This window comes from Lepisosteus oculatus, chromosome 11 (genome assembly GCF_040954835.1).
Source record: "Lepisosteus oculatus isolate fLepOcu1 chromosome 11, fLepOcu1.hap2, whole genome shotgun sequence".
Classification (NCBI taxonomy): Eukaryota; Metazoa; Chordata; class Actinopteri; order Semionotiformes; family Lepisosteidae; genus Lepisosteus; species Lepisosteus oculatus.
The window spans coordinates 18,304,847-18,328,398 of record NC_090706.1 but is presented as its reverse complement, the minus strand read 5'-3'; the positions used below and the strand labels follow the sequence as shown (position 1 = coordinate 18,328,398).

General features: G+C 40.4%; 1 protein-coding gene across 4 annotated transcripts in view; it reads left to right on the top strand.

Moving 5' to 3' along the window:
- Positions 1 to 22,608, top strand: part of LOC102697741 (adhesion G protein-coupled receptor E5) — a 29,140-nt gene extending 6,532 nt beyond the window's left edge. The window contains exons 4-21 of one of the 4 annotated variants that reach the window (XM_069195886.1): positions 359 to 511; positions 1,973 to 2,125; positions 3,711 to 3,863; positions 6,006 to 6,134; positions 7,632 to 7,769; positions 8,275 to 8,321; positions 9,158 to 9,253; positions 10,395 to 10,545; positions 10,950 to 11,066; positions 12,447 to 12,646; positions 13,579 to 13,728; positions 14,057 to 14,251; positions 15,623 to 15,840; positions 15,949 to 16,015; positions 17,077 to 17,168; positions 18,633 to 18,801; positions 19,796 to 19,900; positions 21,012 to 22,608. In XM_069195886.1, coding sequence (XP_069051987.1) covers positions 359 to 511; positions 1,973 to 2,125; positions 3,711 to 3,863; positions 6,006 to 6,134; positions 7,632 to 7,769; positions 8,275 to 8,321; positions 9,158 to 9,253; positions 10,395 to 10,545; positions 10,950 to 11,066; positions 12,447 to 12,646; positions 13,579 to 13,728; positions 14,057 to 14,251; positions 15,623 to 15,840; positions 15,949 to 16,015; positions 17,077 to 17,168; positions 18,633 to 18,801; positions 19,796 to 19,900; positions 21,012 to 21,053 — 2,375 coding nt within the window. In that variant the 3' untranslated portion in view covers positions 21,054 to 22,608. The remainder of the gene's footprint in view (positions 1 to 358; positions 512 to 1,972; positions 2,126 to 3,710; positions 3,864 to 6,005; positions 6,135 to 7,631; positions 7,770 to 8,274; positions 8,322 to 9,157; positions 9,254 to 10,394; positions 10,546 to 10,949; positions 11,067 to 12,446; positions 12,647 to 13,578; positions 13,729 to 14,056; positions 14,252 to 15,622; positions 15,841 to 15,948; positions 16,016 to 17,076; positions 17,169 to 18,632; positions 18,802 to 19,795; positions 19,901 to 21,011) is intronic. The other 3 variants (XM_069195887.1, XM_015349180.2, XM_015349181.2) reach the window with 3 other exon arrangements.
- The last annotated feature ends 944 nt before the right edge of the window (positions 22,609 to 23,552 follow it).

The window sequence follows — 23,552 nt, the reverse complement described above, 5'->3', positions numbered from 1 at the left end:
GCTATACTATATTTACCAAGGTAAATGTTTACAAGGCTAAACAAGAAATAACCCTTAACTGCAGCTAAACTGTAAACAATAGCTTTTTAGATAAACTATGCATTGAAATAATAATTTTCTTTCATTGGATACCAGAACTGTTGGCTATATATGAGTATATTACCCACTTCAGGAATAAAATGGTTGAATACTTGACAGTCAGGTCATTAGTGACTCAAAGCAGTAACTCAGCAGAAACATCACACTCTGTGAACAATAGTCACCTTTCTTTTCTGTCACACTGAGTTGTTTAATAAGGATGCATACAGTTCATTTCCTGGTCTGACTCTTAACTCGTACCTTCACGTCATTTCCACAGAAATTAATGAGTGTCGAGAGAACAAAACGATTTGTGGTCCAAATGCTACATGTAGTAACACAATTGGAAGTTATAACTGCACTTGCAATAAAGGATACAAATCAAGTACCGGCGAAGACAAGTTCAACACCAACCTGGATGTCACATGTGAAGGTAAGTGAATCAGATTTAAAAAACTATTGTGCTGTGTTTCCTTCTGTAAGCCCTGAAATTCATTTGGCTTTTTGTGTTGTGTGTCACCACTTTTTAAATACTTTCTAATTTACTAATTTGTCTTTTGAAATCGGGTTTTTCTTCTCCTTATACCACTTAGCCGTTGTTTTTTAATATAACACAGCTGGCAGCTACAGCTGTGCCTGAAACCCAGGGCTCAGCACCTCCGGAAACAGGACGCAGCTCAGAGGGTGAAGTGAAATTGTGGATGGTGCAGTGTCACCTTGTGCTACATTCTATATCAACAGAAATAATTTCTTTATGTGGAGAGTTCGAGTAACAAGGAGGTATTATGGTTACCTAAAACTACGTGTTGGTATTGTCACCTGTCACTCCATGTCTTGTTTTTTCCCAGACCCCCTAGTTGTGCATCTCGTCACTTTCTTTAGCTCATTTGGGTGTGATTTATGAATAGGCAAATCAGTCCTGTCTCAATAGAAATTCACTTAGAAGGTCATCAGTGTAACAAAAAGTCTTAGACACTCCTCCCAGGTTAGAAAGGGGGGGAGGGCTGTATGAGTGTCCTCCTTTACAAAGCAGCTCCATGTTCCCAGACATCCACAGTGGCAGGGTGGTAATACACAGTGCTGGAGACGAGGAGGCCTTTTCTACAGTATGTTGTAAGGATTTGTTCAAAAACAGTTTGTTTAGCACCAGCAGGAGGGGAAGAAGGGATTTTTCAGAATGTTAGTAAACATTCTACTTCAAAATCCTTTATGAGATACTCTTTGCTCTTGCTTTTGTATGTGCAGAACGTGTGTGTGAGATCTGTCTTCTCAGTAACTTTAAACCTAGTGCTTTCAAATGATTGTATGTAGTTGAACGTTCAACAAAATATTGTGCAGTTTTTGATTAGCATTATAAATTCTTTTTACAGTTTAAGACTGAAATATATTTAGTACAGAAAAGAAATATAGCAGTAGTTTCACAGACTCACAGACTTGTTAATTTTGGAGGGACAATAATATTTATTTATAGAAGAGAGTCCAAGATTAGTGGTGTACATGGTGTTGCATAACCTGACAGAACAGTGTGAGCAAGAAATGTGGCTATACATGAATATGTTTCCCAATTCAGGATTAAAATGCCTTGTTGTTCAGGACCAAGACTGTATGAACTATAAGTCCTTTACTAAAGTCAAGATATGGTACACAAGTGTCAACATGAGCAACTGGAAGACTGACTTTGTTCAATAGATTATTCTGCAGTGTAATAGCACTGGTAGGCTGGAATTCTTGACAGTCAGGTCATTCGTGACTCAAAACTGTAACTCAGCAGGGACATCACACTGCTTGAAATATAGACACCTATCACTCCTGTCACACTGGGTTGTTACTGTAAATAAGAACGCATACAGTTCATTTCCTGGTCTTAACCCATACCTCCATGTCATTTCCACAGATATCAATGAGTGTCGAGAGAACACAATGATTTGTGGTCCAAATGCTACATGTAGTAACACAATTGGAAGTTATAACTGCACTTGCATTAAAGGATACAAAACAAGTTCGGGTGAAGACAAGTTCAACACCAACCAAAAATTCACATGTGATGGTAACTGAATCTCATTTAAAAGACGATTTTGCTGCATTTCCTTCTGTAAGCCCTGAAATTCTTCTGGCTGTTTGTGTTGTGTGCTACTGCTTTTTATACCTTCTAATTTACTCATTTGACTTTTGAAATCAGGTTTTTCTTCTCCTTATACCACTTAGCCGTTGTTTTTTGTTTCTTGGCATTCTTTGATCTATCTGTATTTTAATATCTCATTGTCAGATGCAAGTTTGCGCTTATGAGGATCTGTCTCTACTGCACATGTAGATCATGTGACAGCAATGCCACACACAATATACTGTAATACAGCTGGCAGCTACAGCTGTGCCTGAAATCCAGGGCTCAGCACCTCCGGAAACAGGACGCAGCTCAGAGGGTGAAGTGAAATTGTGGATGGTGCAGTATCACCTTGTGCTACATTCTGTATCAACAGAAATCATTTCTTTTATGTGGAGAGTTCGAGTAACAAGGAGGCATTATGGTTACCTAAAACTACGTGTTGGTATTGTCACCTGTCACTCCATGTCTTGTTTTTTTCCCAGACCCCCTAGTTGTGCATCTCGTCACTTTCTTTAGCTCATTTGGGTGTGATTTATGAATAGGCAAATCAGTCCTGTCTCAATAGAAATTCACTTAGAAGGTCATCAGTGTAACAAAAAGTCTTAGACACTCCTCCCAGGTTAGAAAGGGGGGGAGGGCTGTATGAGTGTCCTCCTTTACAAAGCAGCTCCATGTTCCCAGACATCCACAGTGGCAGGGTGGTAATACACAGTGCTGGAGACGAGGAGGCCTTTTCTACAGTATGTTGTAAGGATTTGTTCAAAAACAGTTTGTTTAGCACCAGCAGGAGGGGAAGAAGGGATTTTTCAGAATGTTAGTAAACATTCTACTTCAAAATCCTTTATGAGATACTCTTTGCACTTGCTTTTGTATGTGCAGAACGTGTGTGTGAGATCTGTCTTCTCAGTAACTTTAAACCTAGTGCTTTCAAATGATTGTATGTAGTTGAACATTCAACAAAATATTGTGCAGTTTTTGATTAGCATTATAAATTCTTTTTACAGTTTAAGACTGAAATATATTTAGTACAGAAAAGAAATATAGCAGTAGTTTCACAGACTCACAGACTTGTTAATTTTGGAGGGACAATAATATTTATTTATAGAAGAGAGTCCAAGATTAGTGGTGTACATGGTGTTGCATAACCTGACAGAACAGTGTGAGCAAGAAATGTGGCTATACATGAATATGTTTCCCAATTCAGGATTAAAATGCCTTGTTGTTCAGGACCAAGACTGTATGAACTATAAGTCCTTTACTAAAGTCAAGATATGGTACACAAGTGTCAGCATGAGCAACTGGAAGACTGACTTTGTTCAATAGATTATTCTGCAGTGTAATAGCACTGGTAGGCTGGAATTCTTGACAGTCAGGTCATTCGTGACTCAAAACTGTAACTCAGCAGGGACATCACACTGCTTGAAATATAGACACCTATCACTCCTGTCACACTGGGTTGTTACTGTAAATAAGAACGCATACAGTTCATTTCCTGGTCTTAACCCATACCTCCATGTCATTTCCACAGATATCAATGAGTGTCGAGAGAACACAATGATTTGTGGTCCAAATGCTACATGTAGTAACACAATTGGAAGTTATAACTGCACTTGCATTAAAGGATACAAAACAAGTTCGGGTGAAGACAAGTTCAACACCAACCAAAAATTCACATGTGATGGTAACTGAATCTCATTTAAAAGACGATTTTGCTGCATTTCCTTCTGTAAGCCCTGAAATTCTTCTGGCTGTTTGTGTTGTGTGCTACTGCTTTTTTATACCTTCTAATTTACTCATTTGACTTTTGAAATCAGGTTTTTCTTCTCCTTATACCACTTAGCCGTTGTTTTTTGTTTCTTGGCATTCTTTGATCTATCTGTATTTTAATATCTCATTGTCAGATGCAAGTTTGCGCTTATGAGGATCTGTCTCTACTGCACATGTAGATCATGTGACAGCAATGCCACACACAATATACTGTAATACAGCTGGCAGCTACAGCTGTGCCTGAAATCCAGGGCTCAGCACCTCCGGAAACAGGACGCAGCTCAGAGGGTGAAGTGAAATTGTGGATGGTGCAGTATCACCTTGTGCTACATTCTGTATCAACAGAAATCATTTCTTTTATGTGGAGAGTTCGAGTAACAAGGAGGCATTATGGTTACCTAAAACTACGTGTTGGTATTGTCACCTGTCACTCCATGTCTTGTTTTTTCCCAGACCCCCTAGTTGTGCATCTCGTCACTTTCTTTAGCTCATTTGGGTGTGATTTATGAATAGGCAAATCAGTCCTGTCTCAATAGAAATTCACTTAGAAGGTCATCAGTGTAACAAAAAGTCTTAGACACTCCTCCCAGGTTAGAAAGGGGGGGAGGGCTGTATGAGTGTCGTCCTTTACAAAGCAGCTCAAATGATTGTATGTAGTTGAGCATTCAGCAAAATATTTTTGCAGTTTTTGATTAGCATTATAAATTCCTTTTACAGTTTAAGACTGAAATATATTTAGTACAGAAAAGAAATACAGTATAGCAGTAGTTTCATGACTCACAGACCAGTTAATATTGAAGGGACTATAGTATTTATTTACATAAGAGAATCCAAGATTAGTGCTGTGCATGGTGTTGCATGGTGACTCCAAGCTGTAATCAGGGATATCACACTCACCTTCATGTCATTTCCACAGATATCAATGAGTGTCAAAAGAACAAAATGATTTGTGGTCCAAATGCTAAATGTAGTAACACAATTGGAAGTTATAATTGCACTTGCAATAAAGGATACAAATCAAGTACTGGTGAAGACAAGTACAACACCAGCCAGAATGTGATGGTAACTGAATCTAATTTAAAAGAATACTGTGCCACATTTCCTTTGTATGTGCAGAACATGTGTGTGAGATCTGTCTTCTCAGTAACTTTAGACCTATAGCCTTCAAATGACTTACATATAATTGAGCATTCAGCAAAATATCATACAGTTATTGCTTATCATTATAAATACCCTTTACAGTACAAGTTTAAAATATTTAGTACAGATAAAGAAGTATTGCAGTAGTTTTACGTACTCTCAGACCTGCTACCTCTTAGAGGGACTATGGTATTAATATACGTAAGTCTGAGTCAAATTTACGTAAGACTAAGATTTGTGCTGTACATAGTGTTGCATAGCAACACAGAACTGTGAGCAAGAAGAGAGAAGTGAAACAGTCTAAATAAACTGCAATTTACTGTAAATCTGAGACTGAACAGAGTCAAGGAAGCAACTTTTTTTAAAACAGGCTGTGATTCCATTACAGATATAGATGAATGTACGGAGAATCTGTAGTTTCAACGCAAACTGCATAAACAATGGTCAGGTGAAATTTGTATTTATATAGAATTATATTTGGAGTTTATAATAAAAGTTCGGGAGGGATGACAAACACCAAGATCAATGGGACTCAGCTGTCAGTAATTAGCAATCGCTCCTGACAATCCATTCCTCTCCCAAACGCTAAATACCTACGAGATTCCTATCTCTCTCTCTCTTGCACGTCTCTTGCATCTCACCTCCACCCCATCTCCACCTCTGCAGCTGCCCCTTGGTCACCCTGCATGGGGGTCCTGGTCTCCTAGCCTATAGCCGGGAGGCCAGCCCTCAGCCAAGCGGGTTAAGCTACAGTTTCGCTACATGATGCTTTATTCTTGGGTGTTTGTCATTCCTCGTGAAATGAACAACCGGATGACACGTCATTGTAAGGAAAATGTCTCCAGCACTTGGCACAGAGTGACACTGTGTGGCACAGAGAAGAGACATACTTGAAGAGAATCTGTTTCCTTTGCAGATGTAGATGAGTGCACACAGGGGCTGATCTGTGGCAGCAATGCCAACTGTTCTAACTCAGCTGGCAGCTACTGGTGTGTCTGTCATCCAGGGTTCAGCCAGTCTGAGAACTCCACAGGAAACTGCTCAGGTGAGGCTTCATAGCTGGGGAGGAGGGGTCAGTAGACAGAATAGATACAGTATGTGTGTGTGAATCTGGGGGTTTCCTGAATCAAATCCCAGTTCTTCCAGGGCTTGGCTCAGCCCAAAGAATATTTATATGTTGTGCAACTGAATATACACTAGAGAAATACTAGTGTGGAATAATGACAGATAAAGTATTTTAATACGAGACAGATTTAGGGGGGCGGAAGATACTCAGATGGCTGTTAGTTTGGTATTTTGTGGAAAGAAAGGGATACCAAGGCTGTGACTGTAGAGAGAAACCATAGCTCATTAGACAGCTTGACACACTAGAGCACGTGGATGGATTCAGATGCTTGGACTACAAATCCAAAATGAATAGCAGAAAATGTGTTCCATAAATTACCAGTACAACGTGTGAAGATTTGGCACACTTGTTGCTCACATTTAAGAATGACATTTTAGCTTAATCTCTGCATCATGACCATGATACACATAATACATAAAAAATATATATTGGGATCAAAATAAAACATACATGATAAAAATGAAGAAGACAAAAACACAGTACTTGTAACTGATAATATAAAGTGGATTCCTCTACATTTTTCAGCATATATAGGAATAGAAACAGTCCACTATGTATATGAAAATATATTTTTGGATTATGTAGGAATAGTTCAATATGTATAGACATAGTTTCAGTTTGTATAGGAATATAACCTACAGTATATAGTACTGTACATGTATGTATAGCAACAGTAGAAGAAACATGCAAGGGAATTTTAGTCATGGAACTAGGAAGGTATAAAATGAAACACAATACCCAAACCAGGGATATTTTGTTACTGTGATGCAACAAAATGTCAGTGTTGTGAAATGCATAGAGCTACATTTACTGTATGTGATGTGTCCTTTTTTTCACATTTCTTCTGGAGCATACTGTATAAGGGAGTTCATCTTTTGTCGTTGTTGCCTACTGCAACATCCAGTACAGTACCTTCATGTCTTTTTCAGGAGCCAGGATCACTCCAGTCGTGGGAATATGTTAACAACAGTTTACTATGTACTTTACAAAGTATGCTGGGGGTGTGGGAGAGGGGGAGGGTAACCCACTCTTTGTTTTCATCTTCATTCAGGCAGAACAAATGTAACACACAAAACTGCTTCTTTCAGTGATTTGTCAGAAAGCAAACAACAACTGCACAAAACTCACAAAACTTTCTTTCCACATGTGTCGTCCATCATAGACATTATTAACTCCTGTCCTTGGCAAGCTCTTCTTCATCCTTGCCCCTGTTTTTTTAGGTATGAATTAAAGAATGTATCCACTAATTCTTTAGCTTGTCCTGGGTCAACATTGCAGCTTATGACTGTATGACTGTATCTTGATCCAGTGATTTCTCAGGCACACGAGAAAACCTCTTTTTGCCTGGCAGAAAATAGCTGGTGTGGAATATACCTGAACATTTGGTGGAAATCTCTCACTGTGGTTCCTTTTCAGATATCGACGAGTGTAAAATGATTCCACCTGTGTGCGGACCTCAGACAAATTGCAATAACACCCCTGGCAGTTACAGCTGTATCCCTTTCTGTGGGCCAGGATTAATCAATTATGGAAATGGCTCATCTCAATGCAAAAGTGAGACTGATTTTTAATACCTTAATATTAGAACTTAATACAGTTTGAAGTAAAAAAAAAGAAGTATGGGTCTGGGTATTCATATTGTTTAGGAATGAATTTACTGAATTAAAGTTTAGTTTGTACCAGTGAACACTGGTTATATTTACATAGAATAGTGAAGAGAATCCATCCTGTTTTTTTGCATGCCATTATGTCATTTCTGTCGGCAGTTTGAGGTACATGCTCTTCAATCCCAGAGAAACACAATCCCTCTAGACATGCAAATGATCATGATGCATAACAAACTGTGTGAGGAGGGAAGTGAAGACCCCAGGTCTGGTGCTGTCGTGACGTTATCAGGGAAAACGGAGAAGCACTAATGACACAGCACAGTAGTGTGCTTCTGAAAAGAAGCCTTTAAGACTGTGCTCTTGACCACTTGCAGAGTTGGAAATGTCAAACATTTTCCACAAAAGCATCATGCAGGACACTAAAATCTTCACTTTTACTATTCCTCATGCAGAACTGAATTGCAACAGCCTGTTCAAAAACGAAGCTGGACAAGAGAAGGTAGGTTACAATCAGACATCCTACATTACAAAAAACCTAGGAACTCCGAAACAGTGCCGGCACCTCACAAGAGTACCATCTCTGTAGCCAAACCTCCTCTGGGAAGAAATAACTCGTCTATTCTCTACTCAGCCAGACTGGGAACACAATGACATACTTTGCCACAGAATGCTTGAAATGAACCGTGTGTCACATTTTCCTTCATCGTTGTTAATGTCCTGGGAAGCACAATGCTTTCAGGCACTGTGCCCTTCTAAAAATTTGCCAACCAGCTGAGCGTCAGTGCTCAGAATGTCAGTAAACCGTACACAAACACAGTGTTCTTTTTTTCTTGTCTTTAAGGAATAATAGTTGTTTTTGATTGAATGTTGTAATTTTCTTGTGCAGTTTAAACTGTTTGAGAGGCTCTTACAGTATGATGAATGAGCAGCATTGTGGAAGAAAACAGTTAAACAGCCTTTTTATTAATTTCTGAGAAAGTATGTATGTGAATGTTTGTTTTTTTTTTCATTCTCTGGGGTGCAGTACATCTGAGAAGGTTTCTAGAAAGAGCAAGCAGTGCTTTGTGTGGAATCCCAATAAAAAAATTCTGAAAACCAATCACTTCAGTTAATTGCGAAATACAATTTCTTGTTTTGTTTTAGTTTTCACAAAAAAAGCTTATTATGTTCAAACACAATGAGACTAGAAACCAGACCTTGAATTTAATCTGCATTTTACTATTGGAAATAATGTCTATAAGTGCTTTCATTTTCTTGATATTTCTTATTTTGTTTTAATGAAGCATTTTTACCAGTGAAAGAAAATCAAGATATCTTCTTGTAATTGTCTTTCAGCTACCTTCTGGATTAAAAAAAGTGGTGAATGACCTCAACGACTCATGTTTGATGATAAGTGATCAGTCTTATCCAGACGGCAACACATATCTAATGGTAAGATAAGTTTATAGGCAGGATTCCTTCAGCTGTTACTCAATGTATGCACAGCTGGCAGACTAAGAGACAGAGGGGAGTTAATGTTCAGTACTTCACATTGGCAGTGTTGTTAGGATCAAACCTCAGTTCTTGGGCAATCAAGTCCAAAGCCATAATCAAGTAGAAAGGACAATGAAAAACAGTTTTTTGCCAAAACTTGCCCTCACCCAAGGCTATGACCATTACAAGGACCTAGAAAAGACTGCAGATGAGAGGAGCACATTCTATTCACTTGCTGAAACTTTGTTAATCTGTTTCTTAAAAGTGCCCATAGTTTAGGCCTCAACCACCTGACTGAGCTGTGTGTTCCAGACACCCACAACTCTTTGGGTAAAGAAGTATCTCTTATGCATTCCCTTTTTGTATGGAGTGTGAAATTGTTGACCTGGGTTGACTCTGTCTCTACCCCTTAGGATTAGATATACTTGGATCTGAGCACTTCTAAGTCTCAAAATTAACAAATTTAGGGAAATAGTTTCTCAGCCATCTATGAAAATTCCATGAGATCAGGAAACATTCTTACTGCTCTTCCTTGAACTTGATTCAAGTCTCTCAATTTGTGACAGAGTGATCAAAACTGAATGCAGTGTTCTAAATGCAGTCTTAATATTGCACTGTAGACCTTGAGCTTAACTTACCTGGATATAAGTTACTTTTTGCCACACACTCAGTCTTTGCTTTTTTATTTCGTCATCACTTTTACCTTCATGAGGACATAGGAGAAGACAACTGATAATGTCATGAAGATTTGGTCTGTGTCTGTGGGTTTGCATCAGAAATACATGGGGTGAACATAGAGACAGTGTCATGTAAATCCAAGTAAAAAGAAACAAATAATATAAAAGAGCTTATTCACAATGGTGTTGGACCTCATTCGTCTAAGAATTGCCAGGTTTTGTTGGAGCACAGCAAAGAAAAAAAAAGAATAATCTTAACTACAAAAGCCCTTTGCTATGAGCATTGAAAGAATTGTTCATGCTTCAGGCCCTGTGTTGGGGGGCTCTCATCTGATGCTCATGGTTGGGTACTAAAGCCGTTTCACTTCCCAGCTGTCTTCCATATCCTCTCTTTTCATTCTTTGTGCCTCTCTCCCTGACAGAGGTTTCTGGGTATTGTTGATGATCTCCTACTTGGTGGAGTACTGGACAGGAAGAGTGTATCATCATTCCTTCATACCACAGAGCAAGCCATGATGCTGATTGCACCTCTAATGAAAGAGAGCCAGACCTGGATCAATGTCTCGACTTTGGGTAGGCCTTAACAACACTATGACTACCTCTATACTGTATATTGACTACTTAGTCTGTAAACTGTATCTACAGTATATAGACTATCACAGTGGTAGTTATAGTGGTAGTCACTATGAGAACCATGACTACCACTATATATAGACTATTTAGCCTATATGTCTACAAGGGATAGATTAAAACTGAGATGGGCACAGCTGTAGTCACTATGACTGTCATGACCACAACTACCACTAAATCTACAGTATGTAGACTATACAATCTATATATACAGTATATAGACTACTCCTGTAGCAGTCACTCTTAGTGCCTCTAGAAAATCTAGAAATGGACTTTGGAATAGTTGTAATTTCAGTTGTCCTCATTTGTTCATGAGCATGAATGTGTCCGTATTCATCTGTCTGCAGGCGTGGATTTCCTCGTGTCCCGGGGCAGTGATCCACCTACGGGAAGCATCAGCTTGTCTTCAGAGTACGCTGTCTTGGACACTCACTGGGAAACGGTAGCCAGCCAAGACAACCAAGGTAATCTGGGATTTCACTGATAAGGAAAAGAGATAAATAGAAAAAATAGATAAAATTATCCTCTGTGCTTTGAACTCAGTCCAATCATTTCTGTTATTATTGGACCACTTGTAAAGGATACTGGCAGTAGACGTGTGGAAATCAAGTTTAAAAACAGGTAGGCAGAACAGTGGCCCAGGTTACAAAAATATTTAATTAGGATACTAATGGTCTAATTAGCAATTATATAACTAAGCAAATAAATACAGTGAAACCAATAAATGTTGACCTGTAAAAGTGGTTATGTAGCTCACAAGGTTTCTTGCTCACTGACTCATTGTGCTCTGTCCTTTAGAGGAGATTCAATTATCAGAGCATGTTGTAAATTACTGCAGTTCTTGTAGTGTAATCACCTCCTCCACATACACTATTTGCCTGTGAGTCATTCATTGCGATACTATTAACAGATTCATGGAAACGGGAGTTGTTTCTTTACAATGAGCAGTACCTGTGGAGAACTATGAACAAACTCAACAGGTCTGTAATTTAACTAACTTGTCTGAGAGAATCCTGGGTTCTTCTGGAATTTTATTCCATTTAAGTTTTTGATGACTCCAGTGAATCTCTTGGGGATATAAAAGAACTAGAGACAATATCATTTGGGGCTGTTAAGTGCTGTGTATCAGGGGTTCCCCAGATCTGGGTTTGGGGATCCCCACTCCTACTGGCTTTTGTTCTATCTGAGCACTCAATTCAATAATTGGGCCCTTAATAAACCTAATAACTGGTTTAACTTGAACTCTTCAGTTTGTATTCAGTTGCTAAACATGGGTGATTGCCTTTTTAGTATTGCTGAAAAATATTACTATTGCTTTAATGAAAACCAGCAGGTCTGGAGGTCCCCAAGACCGGGACTAGGAACCCCTGTCCATTATAATACATTTCATTCAAATAGCTCAATCTTGAGGATAGACGAATCCACTTAATGTTAGGCAGTATTTTCATAATGAATATTTTCACATGCAAAAAACTAACAGCAGGACTCCATGCAAGTGACCACTCTTTGCTGTGGAGCACTGAAATGTGCGGGTGAAATATCCTCTGACACAATTCCTCATGTTCTCTTTGCGTACAGAAATTGAAAAGGAGAAAGAGGAAGGGCACACTCAGAAATAATTTATTTCATTTTAGACTGGACAAAAAGAAAAAGATGTGTTGTTGTTTACTGCTGTTACATGGTATATATCAAGTCGGAGTGCTGTACCTCATAATCTATCTTTGAAATATCCCGAGACGAGCTTGTTCTCTTTTTACTGAACTGCAAATGAGTAAACCTTTTTTCTCAGATCCCCAGGCATGGCTATCAGAAAGGAATTCATGACCGACTTCTTTGTGTTTAAGGTTTTGCTGCTGCTGCCTTGGTTACCTATTATGATCTGGAATCCTCCGTCAATAGCTCTTTTGATGCTGTTTTCCGTGAGACGGGTGAAAAAGACCGGACCTCTTTTCAGATCAACTCGAAAGTGGTGACGGTGTCCGTCAGTAATGAGCATACAGAAAAGCTCGAGAAGTCCGTCCACATCACCTTCTCTAACTTGAAAGTAAGCCTCCTTATCCCTCTCAGATACAAAACCTTGTGCAAAGGAGACTGAAGGCAGGCCTAGGAAACCAGAGAGGAGCTACAGTACAGTGCTGCAAGGTTATATAAGCAGATTTAAATAGCAGAGGAGCAGAAAACAGCAAGACGTTTCAACTGCTGGCAGTGAAAGAAATATGTTCTCCAGCGTTTTCACTCTGAGCTTATTTGAAATTCATGACTGCATGTACTGTGAAGGAAGGTTTATTCCATGCTGAAAAGAAAAACACTTTTTTTTTGGCTGTGGGGCCTTCTTCAGATGTGAAGACACCTGGAATAAACCTTTAACTTGTTTCTTTGCAGCCTACGCATGTTGACACAACTTCCTGCCTGCATGTACTGTGGCCTTCCAGCACAAGGCCTGCAGTTCCTTAAGCCAGAATCTTTTTTTACTCCTCATGCAGATTGACCTCCAGTGTCCTAGCTAGCTAAATTAATCTGGCTATGTGTGGCTAGTTCACCTCTTCATTCCCTCCCTCTGCTCCTTCCCAGTTTTTAATCCTGGTTCTCTGTATCTCTGTTACATACAAAGATTTTTTTTCCATTCTTCTCCAGTTCTTTCCAGACCATTCCAACAATTCTGAGTCTGTGCTTTTCCTTTCCAGCCTTTCCAAGCTCATCAACCTGCGGACGTATTGAGACTCATCTGTCAAGTTGTCGAGTTGCTCGAAATGTGACATGATGACATTTCACTTTATGGCATAAATACCCACAGTATCAAACCCTGTCAAATAAAAACCTATCCTTCGTTATCATATCTGATCTGTATTAGCTCTAAGATCCTGAATTATAGCACATACACTATGAATATTTGTTTCTGTAATGGTGAAAGTTATACGGCAGACATGTAATGTACAAGATTGTATAATGACTAATTTACTTTTGATTCTCCAACAGAAAGCAGAGTATAAAACTTGTGTGTACTGGAACAAAGGTGAATGGTCTACTCAGGGCTGTGTGGCAAAGCATTTCAATGATACTCACACCGTGTGCGAATGCGATCATCTCAGCAGTTTCGCTGTCCTAATGTCCCTCTATGACCTAAAGGTGAGTCTGCACCCAGTTGGATAAACCAGCAGTTGACCTATATAAATCAAAGCATTAGTCCAGTAGCCTGTGTTGAAAGTGACTCAGTGTTCACCAGCCTTCTGGATTCTGGCTACTGTAATCCTGCAAACTCAGACCAAGCTGGATCAAAACTGAGATCATTTTGTGGGAGCTGGCACAACAGTTCAGTGCTAAACATGAGAACCCTGAAACGTTCCAGTTACTGGAGTTGGTAGTTAGGGGAAAACCACTTTTGTGAATTCAGCATGGTGAGAAGTGTTTCACAGACGCGACGGTCCCTGACATCTTGTCATACTGTCACTGCCAGGACTCCTTTGAGCTGCAAATGATCACCTGGGTGGGGCTCTCTCTGTCCCTGCTCTGCCTGCTCTTGTGCATCGTCACCTTCTACTGGTGCCGTTCCATCCAGGGAACACGAAACACCATCCACCTGCATCTCTGCATCAGCCTCTTCATCGCGGACCTGGTCTTCCTCGCCGGCATCTCCAGGACCCAGAACAAGGTGGGCTGCCGGGCCTCTGAGGGGATAACAGGCACTCCCTGGGCAGAGACAACAGTCTGTGCTGTACAGGTTTACAGTGATAAATTTACCAATGTTTTTGGCATTGTTTTCCCTTACATTCGAAAGATTTGGTTTCTTGAACATACAATACTCAGTGCCTTACTATGCAACACTTGAAGAGCAATAGCTATTAACGACTAATAGTGACTATAACGATGGTTACTATTATAGCATTCATTTGGAATGGGCCATATGTATTACCAACTCGCACAGTTTGGTATTTTAAGACCTAATTGTGTGACTTCTGTTTCTGTAGAGCACAGGGGTGACTCCTGGACTCTACTGTGACAACCAACTTTCAGAGCTGTTAGTTTGACACGCACAAAGTGCCTGGCAGGAGAGACAATGCTGAGAGAGCCCCTGGCAACTAATCCCAATCCTGGACCTCTCTTGAGCAGTTGTGTGCCACCACTTGGACAGTCCCAGTCAGCTAGTGACGTGACCCAGGCTTGACTGTCAACATAGCAAAGCCTTGGGAGAACGTGCTTAAAGTTGCGTCCACAGTGGTTGAAGTGCAGAATTACTCATTTTCATCAGCAGAACTGCAGTGTTTGGACTTGGACTCATACATAACAACCCTGCTTATGGCTTTGATCAGGCAGGCCCCGTGTGGAGATCACCACAGCAGCTAGATAATTATACTGTGGATACAGCACCTAGCTCAGTACTTTTTCTTGTGAACGCTTTCTCTTTGCTTAGAGCTACCGCAAAATGACAGGGTAATCCATCGGTATCTTGGGTGGCTTCCAGAGTATGAAATCTATAGAAAGCTTCAACAATAAAAGACCTGTCAAGGGCGCCCTCTAGTGCTGAACTAATGGTTTCACATCTCACTGTTCCATTCCTGGATTTTTTTTTATTCAAATTTTGCTGTGTGGTTAATCATTCATATTTTGAGATTACTAAATTCATGCTCAGTACTTATCATGAACATCTGTGCTTTACTGCATACATTCTCTTTCATCCATGGAAAGATAGACGCACCAACAGGCCTGCAGCTATCGATGTACCTTTAGCTGTGCTGTGTTTGATGTTTTGGTATAGATAGTGTCTGCCACCCCAACAGACAGTACATTTCCCATTGCAGGCACTTGATTGATAAGGACAGATAGGCTGGACGGATAGTCTCGGGTGTGTTTGAAAGCAGGTTCAGGTGTATTGCTAGATTGATTGATGCAGTTAATAAAGGGTTTCTGTTTGCCATGCGCCAATGCAGAGCAGATCTGATATGAAGCACAGTCAGGATCGCTATAGACCCCCCTACCCCAACTCGAGCATGACCCCCCTCCCCCATCTGTGTGTCCGCCCCAGGGAGGCTGCGCGTTGGTGGCGGGGCTCCTGCACTTCTTCTTCCTGGCGTCGTTCTGCTGGATGTGTCTGGAGGGGATCCAGCTGTACCGGATGGTGGTGCTGGTTTTCCACACCACTCTGCACCGGCTGCACATGCTGGCCTTTGGCTATGGCATCCCCCTTGTCATCGTGGTCATCTCTGCCATCTCCTACCCCGGGGGCTACGGCACGGACAGACAGTGAGTTCTGCACAATCAGGATGACAGCATTGGCATCATTACTGTTAACAATGTCTGTGATATGCGAACATCTCTCATTTCTCGTTTCTTTTTTTTTTTTGCATGTAGCTGCTGGCTGGCACTGGATCGGGGCTTAATCTGGAGTTTCTTTGGGCCCGTCTGTGTGATTATCATGGTAAGTGAAGTTTTACTTTATAGCACCATTCATTAAATATCCTTCAAAGCTGGTGCCAATCCAGCGCATTGGAAATAAATGTGACAAAGACTTAATGGCCTCTTTGCCATGTTAAAATTATTGTAAAGATGGTGGGCCTTTGCAGCCAGAAGTACTTAGTTGTCAGTCTGCAAAGGTTGTGGAAAGTTTTAAATATCTAGGGGCACATATTGATCAGAGGCTGAGAATATAAACAGTGTTTTTTTAAGAAAGCGAACCAGTCCTCAAAAATGAAATAACTTTAAAGATAGTCAAAATGTCCGTGAGAGGGCATATAAAAGAATTTCCTGGTATTTAATATAACGGTTTGGCAGAGAAACCCATGCTTCTAAAGTAAAACCAAACTGTCCAATATTGTGAAAATGGCAGGAAAAATAATTGGGAAACAGCAGCCCCAGCTCAGTGTATATATAAATATATATATATAAATTATCATAATACAGTTCTCAGAATGGCAAGGAACATCACAGCTGATTCCACGGATCTACTCTATTCTCAATTCTTAATACTCCCATCAGGAAGATGGTATAGGGTACCAAATTCAAATAAAAACATTTCTAAGACGTCCTTTGTTATACAGTATGTGCAATAAAGCTGTTTTATGAATGTACTGTATGTAAATATAGTCCCCTCCACTACATATTTATTTATGCATTATATACTGTTATTATGATTTCATGTATTTTATGTGTCTTTTATATTTTGCTTGTGTGTTTTGTACTTTTATGGGTAAAGCCAAAGACAAATTTCCACAGAAGTGGACAATAGTTTCCATCAATCAAAAAAATGATTGTCCCAGGCACATAAACAACATTTGCTGTCTTAGAAAATGAATGTCGCTAAAGCACAAGGTAATTTACAGAGAGGCTGGGATTGTTGACAGCTGTACTGATTTCACAGATGTAGTAGATATAGTACCTCTCTGCATTTTAGCATTTCATCTTAAGACCACAGGTGGCAAGCGAAAGCAACAGTGGTATGAAGGTCTCACACCATGCACTGCACTTTCTGCTGCTTCTTAGATCAACGCCTTTTTCTTCATGATCACGGTGTGGAAGCTGGCATTGAAGTTCAGCAGCCTCAATCCAGACCTGTCCAACCTGAAGAAGATCAAGTGAGTGCCTGGCGTTTCACCAAGAGCTCTGAAGAATGCATTTAACGTCTGATTTGCACCACTAGCAGGGTCCATGTGTTCCTTGGCTCTGATTCATGGCAATGTCAAGATCAGTGAGGCAAATACTCTCAGACTGTTTCTTTTGCAATGCAAAGAATAAGCAAGTGTCAATCAGACACATTAATACCTCACATGTTGTTAGTCTCCTCATTCTCAGTTTATCAATTACGTCAATGCACTCGTGTCACAGAAATAACATAAAGGTTCCACAGAAATGTATTATTAATAATCATATATTGCTTGGAGGAGATATGTTTCTATACTCATCCTGTCAGAGGGTGTCATATATCAGCACTTTTAATCCATTCCACTAGAGGCCATTGGTCCAAACAACAGCTTGATTATATATTGTAAGTGGAAAAAGAGTATTAATTAGTCAGTTGATTGTGCTATAAACCTGGAATGGAGTACATGTTAACTACTATGGTTATAGCACAGTAGGTGGACCCATAGTGTCAAGTTCCAAAAAAAAAAATAGTACACCAGCAGCTATATCACCCTGTAACTCACAACTGACAACCCACTGAAGCAGGTGTGAACCTGGCCAGTACCTGGATTGGAGTCCTCCTAGGAAAGTCAAGGTTGCTGCTGGAAGAGGTGTTAGTGGGGCCAGTAGGGGGCGCCCACCCTGCACTCTGTGTGGGTACTAATGCCCCAGGATAGTAATAGGGACATTATACTGTAAAAAGGTACCATTCTTTTTGAAAAAGATGTAAATTTTGACTCTCTGTCGTCATTAAAAACCCCAGGGTGTTTCTCGAAAAGAGTAGGGGTGTTACCGTGGCGTCCTGGCCAAATTTCCCCTTGGCCTTTACCAATCATGGCCAACTTATTCCCATCTGTGAATGGGCTTCTTCACTCTGCTCTCCTCCCCACTGATAGCTGGTGTGTGGTGAGCATACTGGTGCACTATGGCTGCCGTCACATCATCCAGGTGGTGGTGGCGGAGGGGAGTCCCCATTACCTGTAAAGCTCTTTGAATGGAGCATCCAGAAAAGTGCTATAATAATAATAATTAATAATTGCTTACTCTTATATAGCACTTTTCTGGACACTCCACTCAAAGCGCTTTACAGGTAATGGGGACTCCCCTCCACCACCACCAATGTGCAGCATCCACCTGGATGTATATAGTGTAAGCTATATAAGTGTAAGGAATTATTATTATTAATAATCAATACTATTTACCACTGAATGTGTTTTGGTCCATCTGTAACTGAGCAAAGATCACAAAAGCAAACAAGCTAAGTACGGTACGCCTTTTGTTAGGTATTTCAAATTTCTTTAAAGTAAGTGCCATGTTGAATACTGAAGGCTTGAATATTGGTTTACTTGGTTATTGGTTTCTGTGTTTTGAAGAAAAGTCTGTGGATCTTGGATACAAGCTGCTGTGCTACTTTGCAGGAAATTCACGATTACTGCCGTCGCCCAGCTGTGCATTTTGGGCTCCATGTGGATCTTTGGCTGTTTCCAGTTTGAAGAGAACACCATTGTCATGTCCTACCTCTTCACCATCCTGAACAGCATTCAGGGCGTGCTCATCTTCGTCATGCACTGCCTGTTGTCCAAGCCGGTGAGACGTGCAAACAGTCTTCGACACAGGCTTTCAGTTTCATCCCTTGACAAACCTTAGTAAAAGCTGACTGCAATGTACTATTGTCCAAACACAGTAAAGCATGGTGACATCACTCCAGGGCGCATTAAACTGTGAAGCAAAATGGTAGGAAGCTGTAACAAAACAAAGGGGATGCTTTGCCTGAGCATGGAAACACTATACAAATACCAGCCGTATTTGCAGTCAAGTCTCATACCACACACTGCTGAAGTACCAGTGTCATCCTGGTCTCATAAATTACCTAAATGATACATTTTAAGGAGAAGAAAAATCCAACAGGATCAGACTATGAGAAAGGTTAAAAATTAAAACTGACAGTGCCATCAAGTTCATCCTCTATACAAGCATCCTCTTGATCCAAGCTCTTTGAGCAAAGATTCTAGTAATCCAGGACTGCAAAGAACTCATGATCTCCTAGGACATCAGGAGTTCAGGCCATGTTGCACAGATATTTTGAAAATATCAGTCATGGTGCAGCAGATTACATAACGTACAAGGGCCACACATGCTATACATTACAGGTTGTGTTCAACAAGCAGAGCGTTCAATGACGATTGGCACTTGGGTGATACAGGTTAAATCTTCTGGGGTGGTGTTAGGACAGAGCTTTCATTCAGTGGTGACTGAAGGTTTATGAAGGACTTCATAATTAATTTGTGTAAATTGGAATGAGATAATAGGATCATTTAAGACAAACAAGTCCTGCTTTTTGTTTTTTTTCCAGATTCAAAAGGTAATGGAGCAGATGCTTTAATGATTCCTCTCAAAGACAGTGAAAGAAAGTCACCTGCTCTGACTGTTATGTAATATCACGTAGTGCTCTTAGCTGGCAGCGTTTTTGAATGAGAGAATGTAGTGCAGGGCCATGCCTATTGGACAGACTTCACATTTTCTGCTCTACATCAGATCCAGAAAGGTGGCAGGGCCTGTTGTAATGTGCTGTGTTTTGCAGGTGAGGGATGAGTACCGTAAATTCCTGCCTCCTGTGTGCAGAACCGAAAAGAAACCCAAGTACTCTGAATTCAGCAGCTCAACAAATAATTCCGCCAACTCACAGGTAAAGCAAATGAAGTACCCTAATCACTTGGAACTGTCTTGTACAGTAACCATACAGTCACCTTGAGAGAATCCCCCTTTTTAGGCTTCAGGCAAGGGGCGTGCACTCAGGACATCCTGAAACGTAGACATTTAATATAATACAGTTTATCACCTGATTGTATTATTTCTGTGTGGTACAGTGATGCAGTGGTTAACATTGCTGCCTCACTGTGCTGGTGCTCTGGGTTCAGTTCCTGGGGTGCTGTCTGCGTGGAGGTTGTATGTTCTCCCTGTGTTTGTGTGGGTTTCCTCCATTTGATCAGTTTCCGCCTACAACCCAAAGACATAATGGTAGGTTAATTGACTTCTGGGAAAACTGGCCCTGGTGTGAGTGCGTGTGTGCCTGTGTCTGTCTGCCCTGTGATGGACTGGTGTCATGTCCAGGGTGTACCCTGCCTTGTGCTTTTTGCTTTCCAGGATAGACTCTGGTTTCCCCATGAACCTGAATTGGATGAAACAGTTAATAAATGAATGAATGGATGGACCAAATTAGAGGATGGATGTGTTATTGCTGAAAACCAGTATGATGGTCAGGCAATAATTCTAGATTCTAGAGTTTAGTTCAAGAGAAATAAAATTTACAATTTTGATATAGGGTGATTTAGGGTGTCCACTGTGATACACTTCTCAGGTGTCAAGGTAATACTTGGAATATACAAGAACTCCTTACCTCTGGCTTCTATACTTTTGTTTCCTTTCTTGAAATTCAAAATCAATCTTACTCCTTTAATAAATTAAATATGAGCCTTCTCATAAAACCGTCATCTGATCGGACCAATGTCATTCCAACACATAGTCTGCTGTCTGTATTCTCTGAATTCAGTCTGTATTCCTATAGCAGAGCTGTTCTCTACAGGTGCTTAAATGTTACAGCATTCCAATGGTACAGAACTATCTGCCTCCTTTGAGGTTTTTGAATTAGGATTCAAACTTTATGTCCACAGCTAATAATTTTTTTTCAATATTTTTTGCACACTGTATTGGAATGTACTTATTTAACTTGAAATATATCGGACATGACCCGAACTGTTTGACAAGGCATTCTCACTCTTTTTTTTCTTGTTTTCTAGTCCTTGAAGAACAGCCGCAACACGGGAGAGTCACAGATGTGAAGGGGTGATGACGCCGACCTACTGTACTTTGATGCTTTGCAAATGCTGGCGGACTGGCTTCTTAAAGGCTAGGGGGCGCTAACACACTCACCAGCCACCACTCAAGACTGGTGGAAGGTACCCAGCACAGTACTGACCGGTCGCTTTCAATCCACCCAGCTAAAGGACGTGCTCATAGGCCGGAAACGTCAGATTTATAATATAGGATACTGCAATGATAGAGCCTCCATGGTAGAGCTGTCACAGCAGCGCCTATGCTAGCTCCAAATCTGCAATGTAAGCACCAGGATTGACTCTCTCTCACTCTCTCTCTTCCCTGAGGAATGAATGACTTTTCTGGAAAGACCTAAACTCTGGATTAGGCAAACCTGAGCATGACTAATTTCAAGGAGTTTTCCGAGAATCTATTGCAATATGCACTGCTTGCCCACTTTCTGAGAATCTTGTTTCCCCCAGTGGATCTTAACGGGCCCTGATGTGGCTGGATCTGTGTTCTCTTCATATACCGCGTACACACATCTAAACAATCCGAACAGTCAGTAATCTGTTGCATACACACACAGTATATCGTATACAGAGAATGGGCCAACTGACAAGGCTTTGACAATGACAGTATTTTTTACAAAGGTACGTGGGGGCTGGCTGATCTTAAAACGCTAACATTGTTGCTGATATCTTCCTAGAAGATATGTCTAGTTAACTTTGATCAGGTTTCAATAATGAATGAGCTGAGCATCCTTGTAGAGCAGGTATAAGCTTCAGGATGGTAATAAATTTGATCTGTGGTGAGGCGTACTGTATATCCACTTTTTCCACGCTGTGCGTGAAATTTGAATGTTTAAGAAGAATAATGAATTAGGTACCACATGTGGCCACTTTAGTTCAGGGATGGTCACTTTGGGATGATCTAGTCTTGAACAGCATGTTCCTCAGCACAGCCCTCTGCTTCTGTTTAATTGAACCAGTGGTGGAAGATCTTAACATGCATATTGCCTCCTGTTGAGTTATTGTACATGTTTTAAGTGCATTTTAACACATAGTTCAAAGTCTGAAGTGCAGGTCCAGCCCAATGTCAAATACAAGGAGTATTTAGACCTTTCAATGGAGGAACAGAAGTTAAGATGGAGTATGCATTCCAAATGATATCAGTGAAGAAATATTAGAAACGTTTGCAGAGTTTTTGAAACACTTCAAAGCTCTCTATTGCACAGTTGTTAAAAGCTGGGGTTGTGCAAATGAGTATTGCCATGCAATAGCTCTCTGTATGACTTGCAATGTTGGATGTAAAAATTGATGTTAATATTTTCTTGTACATCAGAAAAATTATTTGCTTTTTGTTTTGTGTCATGGGTGGTTTGATGTAACATATTTTGTTCAGTTTTATACTGTCTTATCGTCAAGCTAATGGATGTTATAATTTAAAGTTAAAACTGCTTTGTTTGCTTTCTGCTTCGATGTACAATATTTTCATTTATTTTGATACAGCACTTGTCTCATTATGTATGCTTGTACATGTGAATGTTATAATTTAAAAGTATTTTCTATTGATGCAATCTACCAGCTTGAATCTTTTTTTTTCATGTCACTCAACTATTTATAACAGGAACCACTGCCTTGGCATGAACTGCAGGGACACTGTAAAGGCTTACCACTAAAAAAGAGCTAATCAACATTCAAACTGCACTGAAACTGTAAGGCACGTCAAATGAGGTGGGATTACAGGCATTTGTGCTGAGTGCTTGTCTCATCAAGCAAAATCCTACTACGTTTGACTCATAAACTTTAGTAAGGCTGCCAACTCTGGATATGTGAGTCTGCTTTGGGAAATCATAAAACCTGGGACACCCATCTTGTTTGGCATGTTCTAAATTCAGGGGCCAGGTTGTATCTGAAAGCACATAAACAATTGCTTTCATAGTGCATCTAAACACTACCAAGGGCATAGTTTTAAGGTTTGATTGGTGAGAGTTGAGGATGGGGTTAGGGATGGAATACTTCAGTCTTTCAGTTATCTGGAACAGAACTGCCTGCAACCACGTCCCAAGCGAAAGGTATGCACTAGCTATGTATGAAATGTTCATTCAATTCTGAGGCATCTGAGCCACGCCTGCCAGGTGGAATGAGATAAAGCACCCAACTTATGGAGTCAAGGGATCACACTCTGGGAGCAACAATGGACAGTAGCTTATCAAGTCATTTTGTTGGGAAAGAAAGGAGAGGGAAGGGGGTAGAAACACCATAGGGACAGAAATGCCAGGAAGCAGCAATGTGAACAACCACATCACTAGGCCCATCCTGGGAAAGGTGATGGGTCCCAGATTTCTCAACTTGTTTATTGGAATTGTCACTTACATTGTAGAAAGGATAATGATGGGTGGAGAGGTTTTATTTGCAAGCCAAGCAAAAGGAAGGTTCATGCAAACTGCCAACCACAGCCAGGAATTGACAATCAACTCACCTTTACGGTTTCAGCACTCCTGCAACCATGAGATTAGAAGG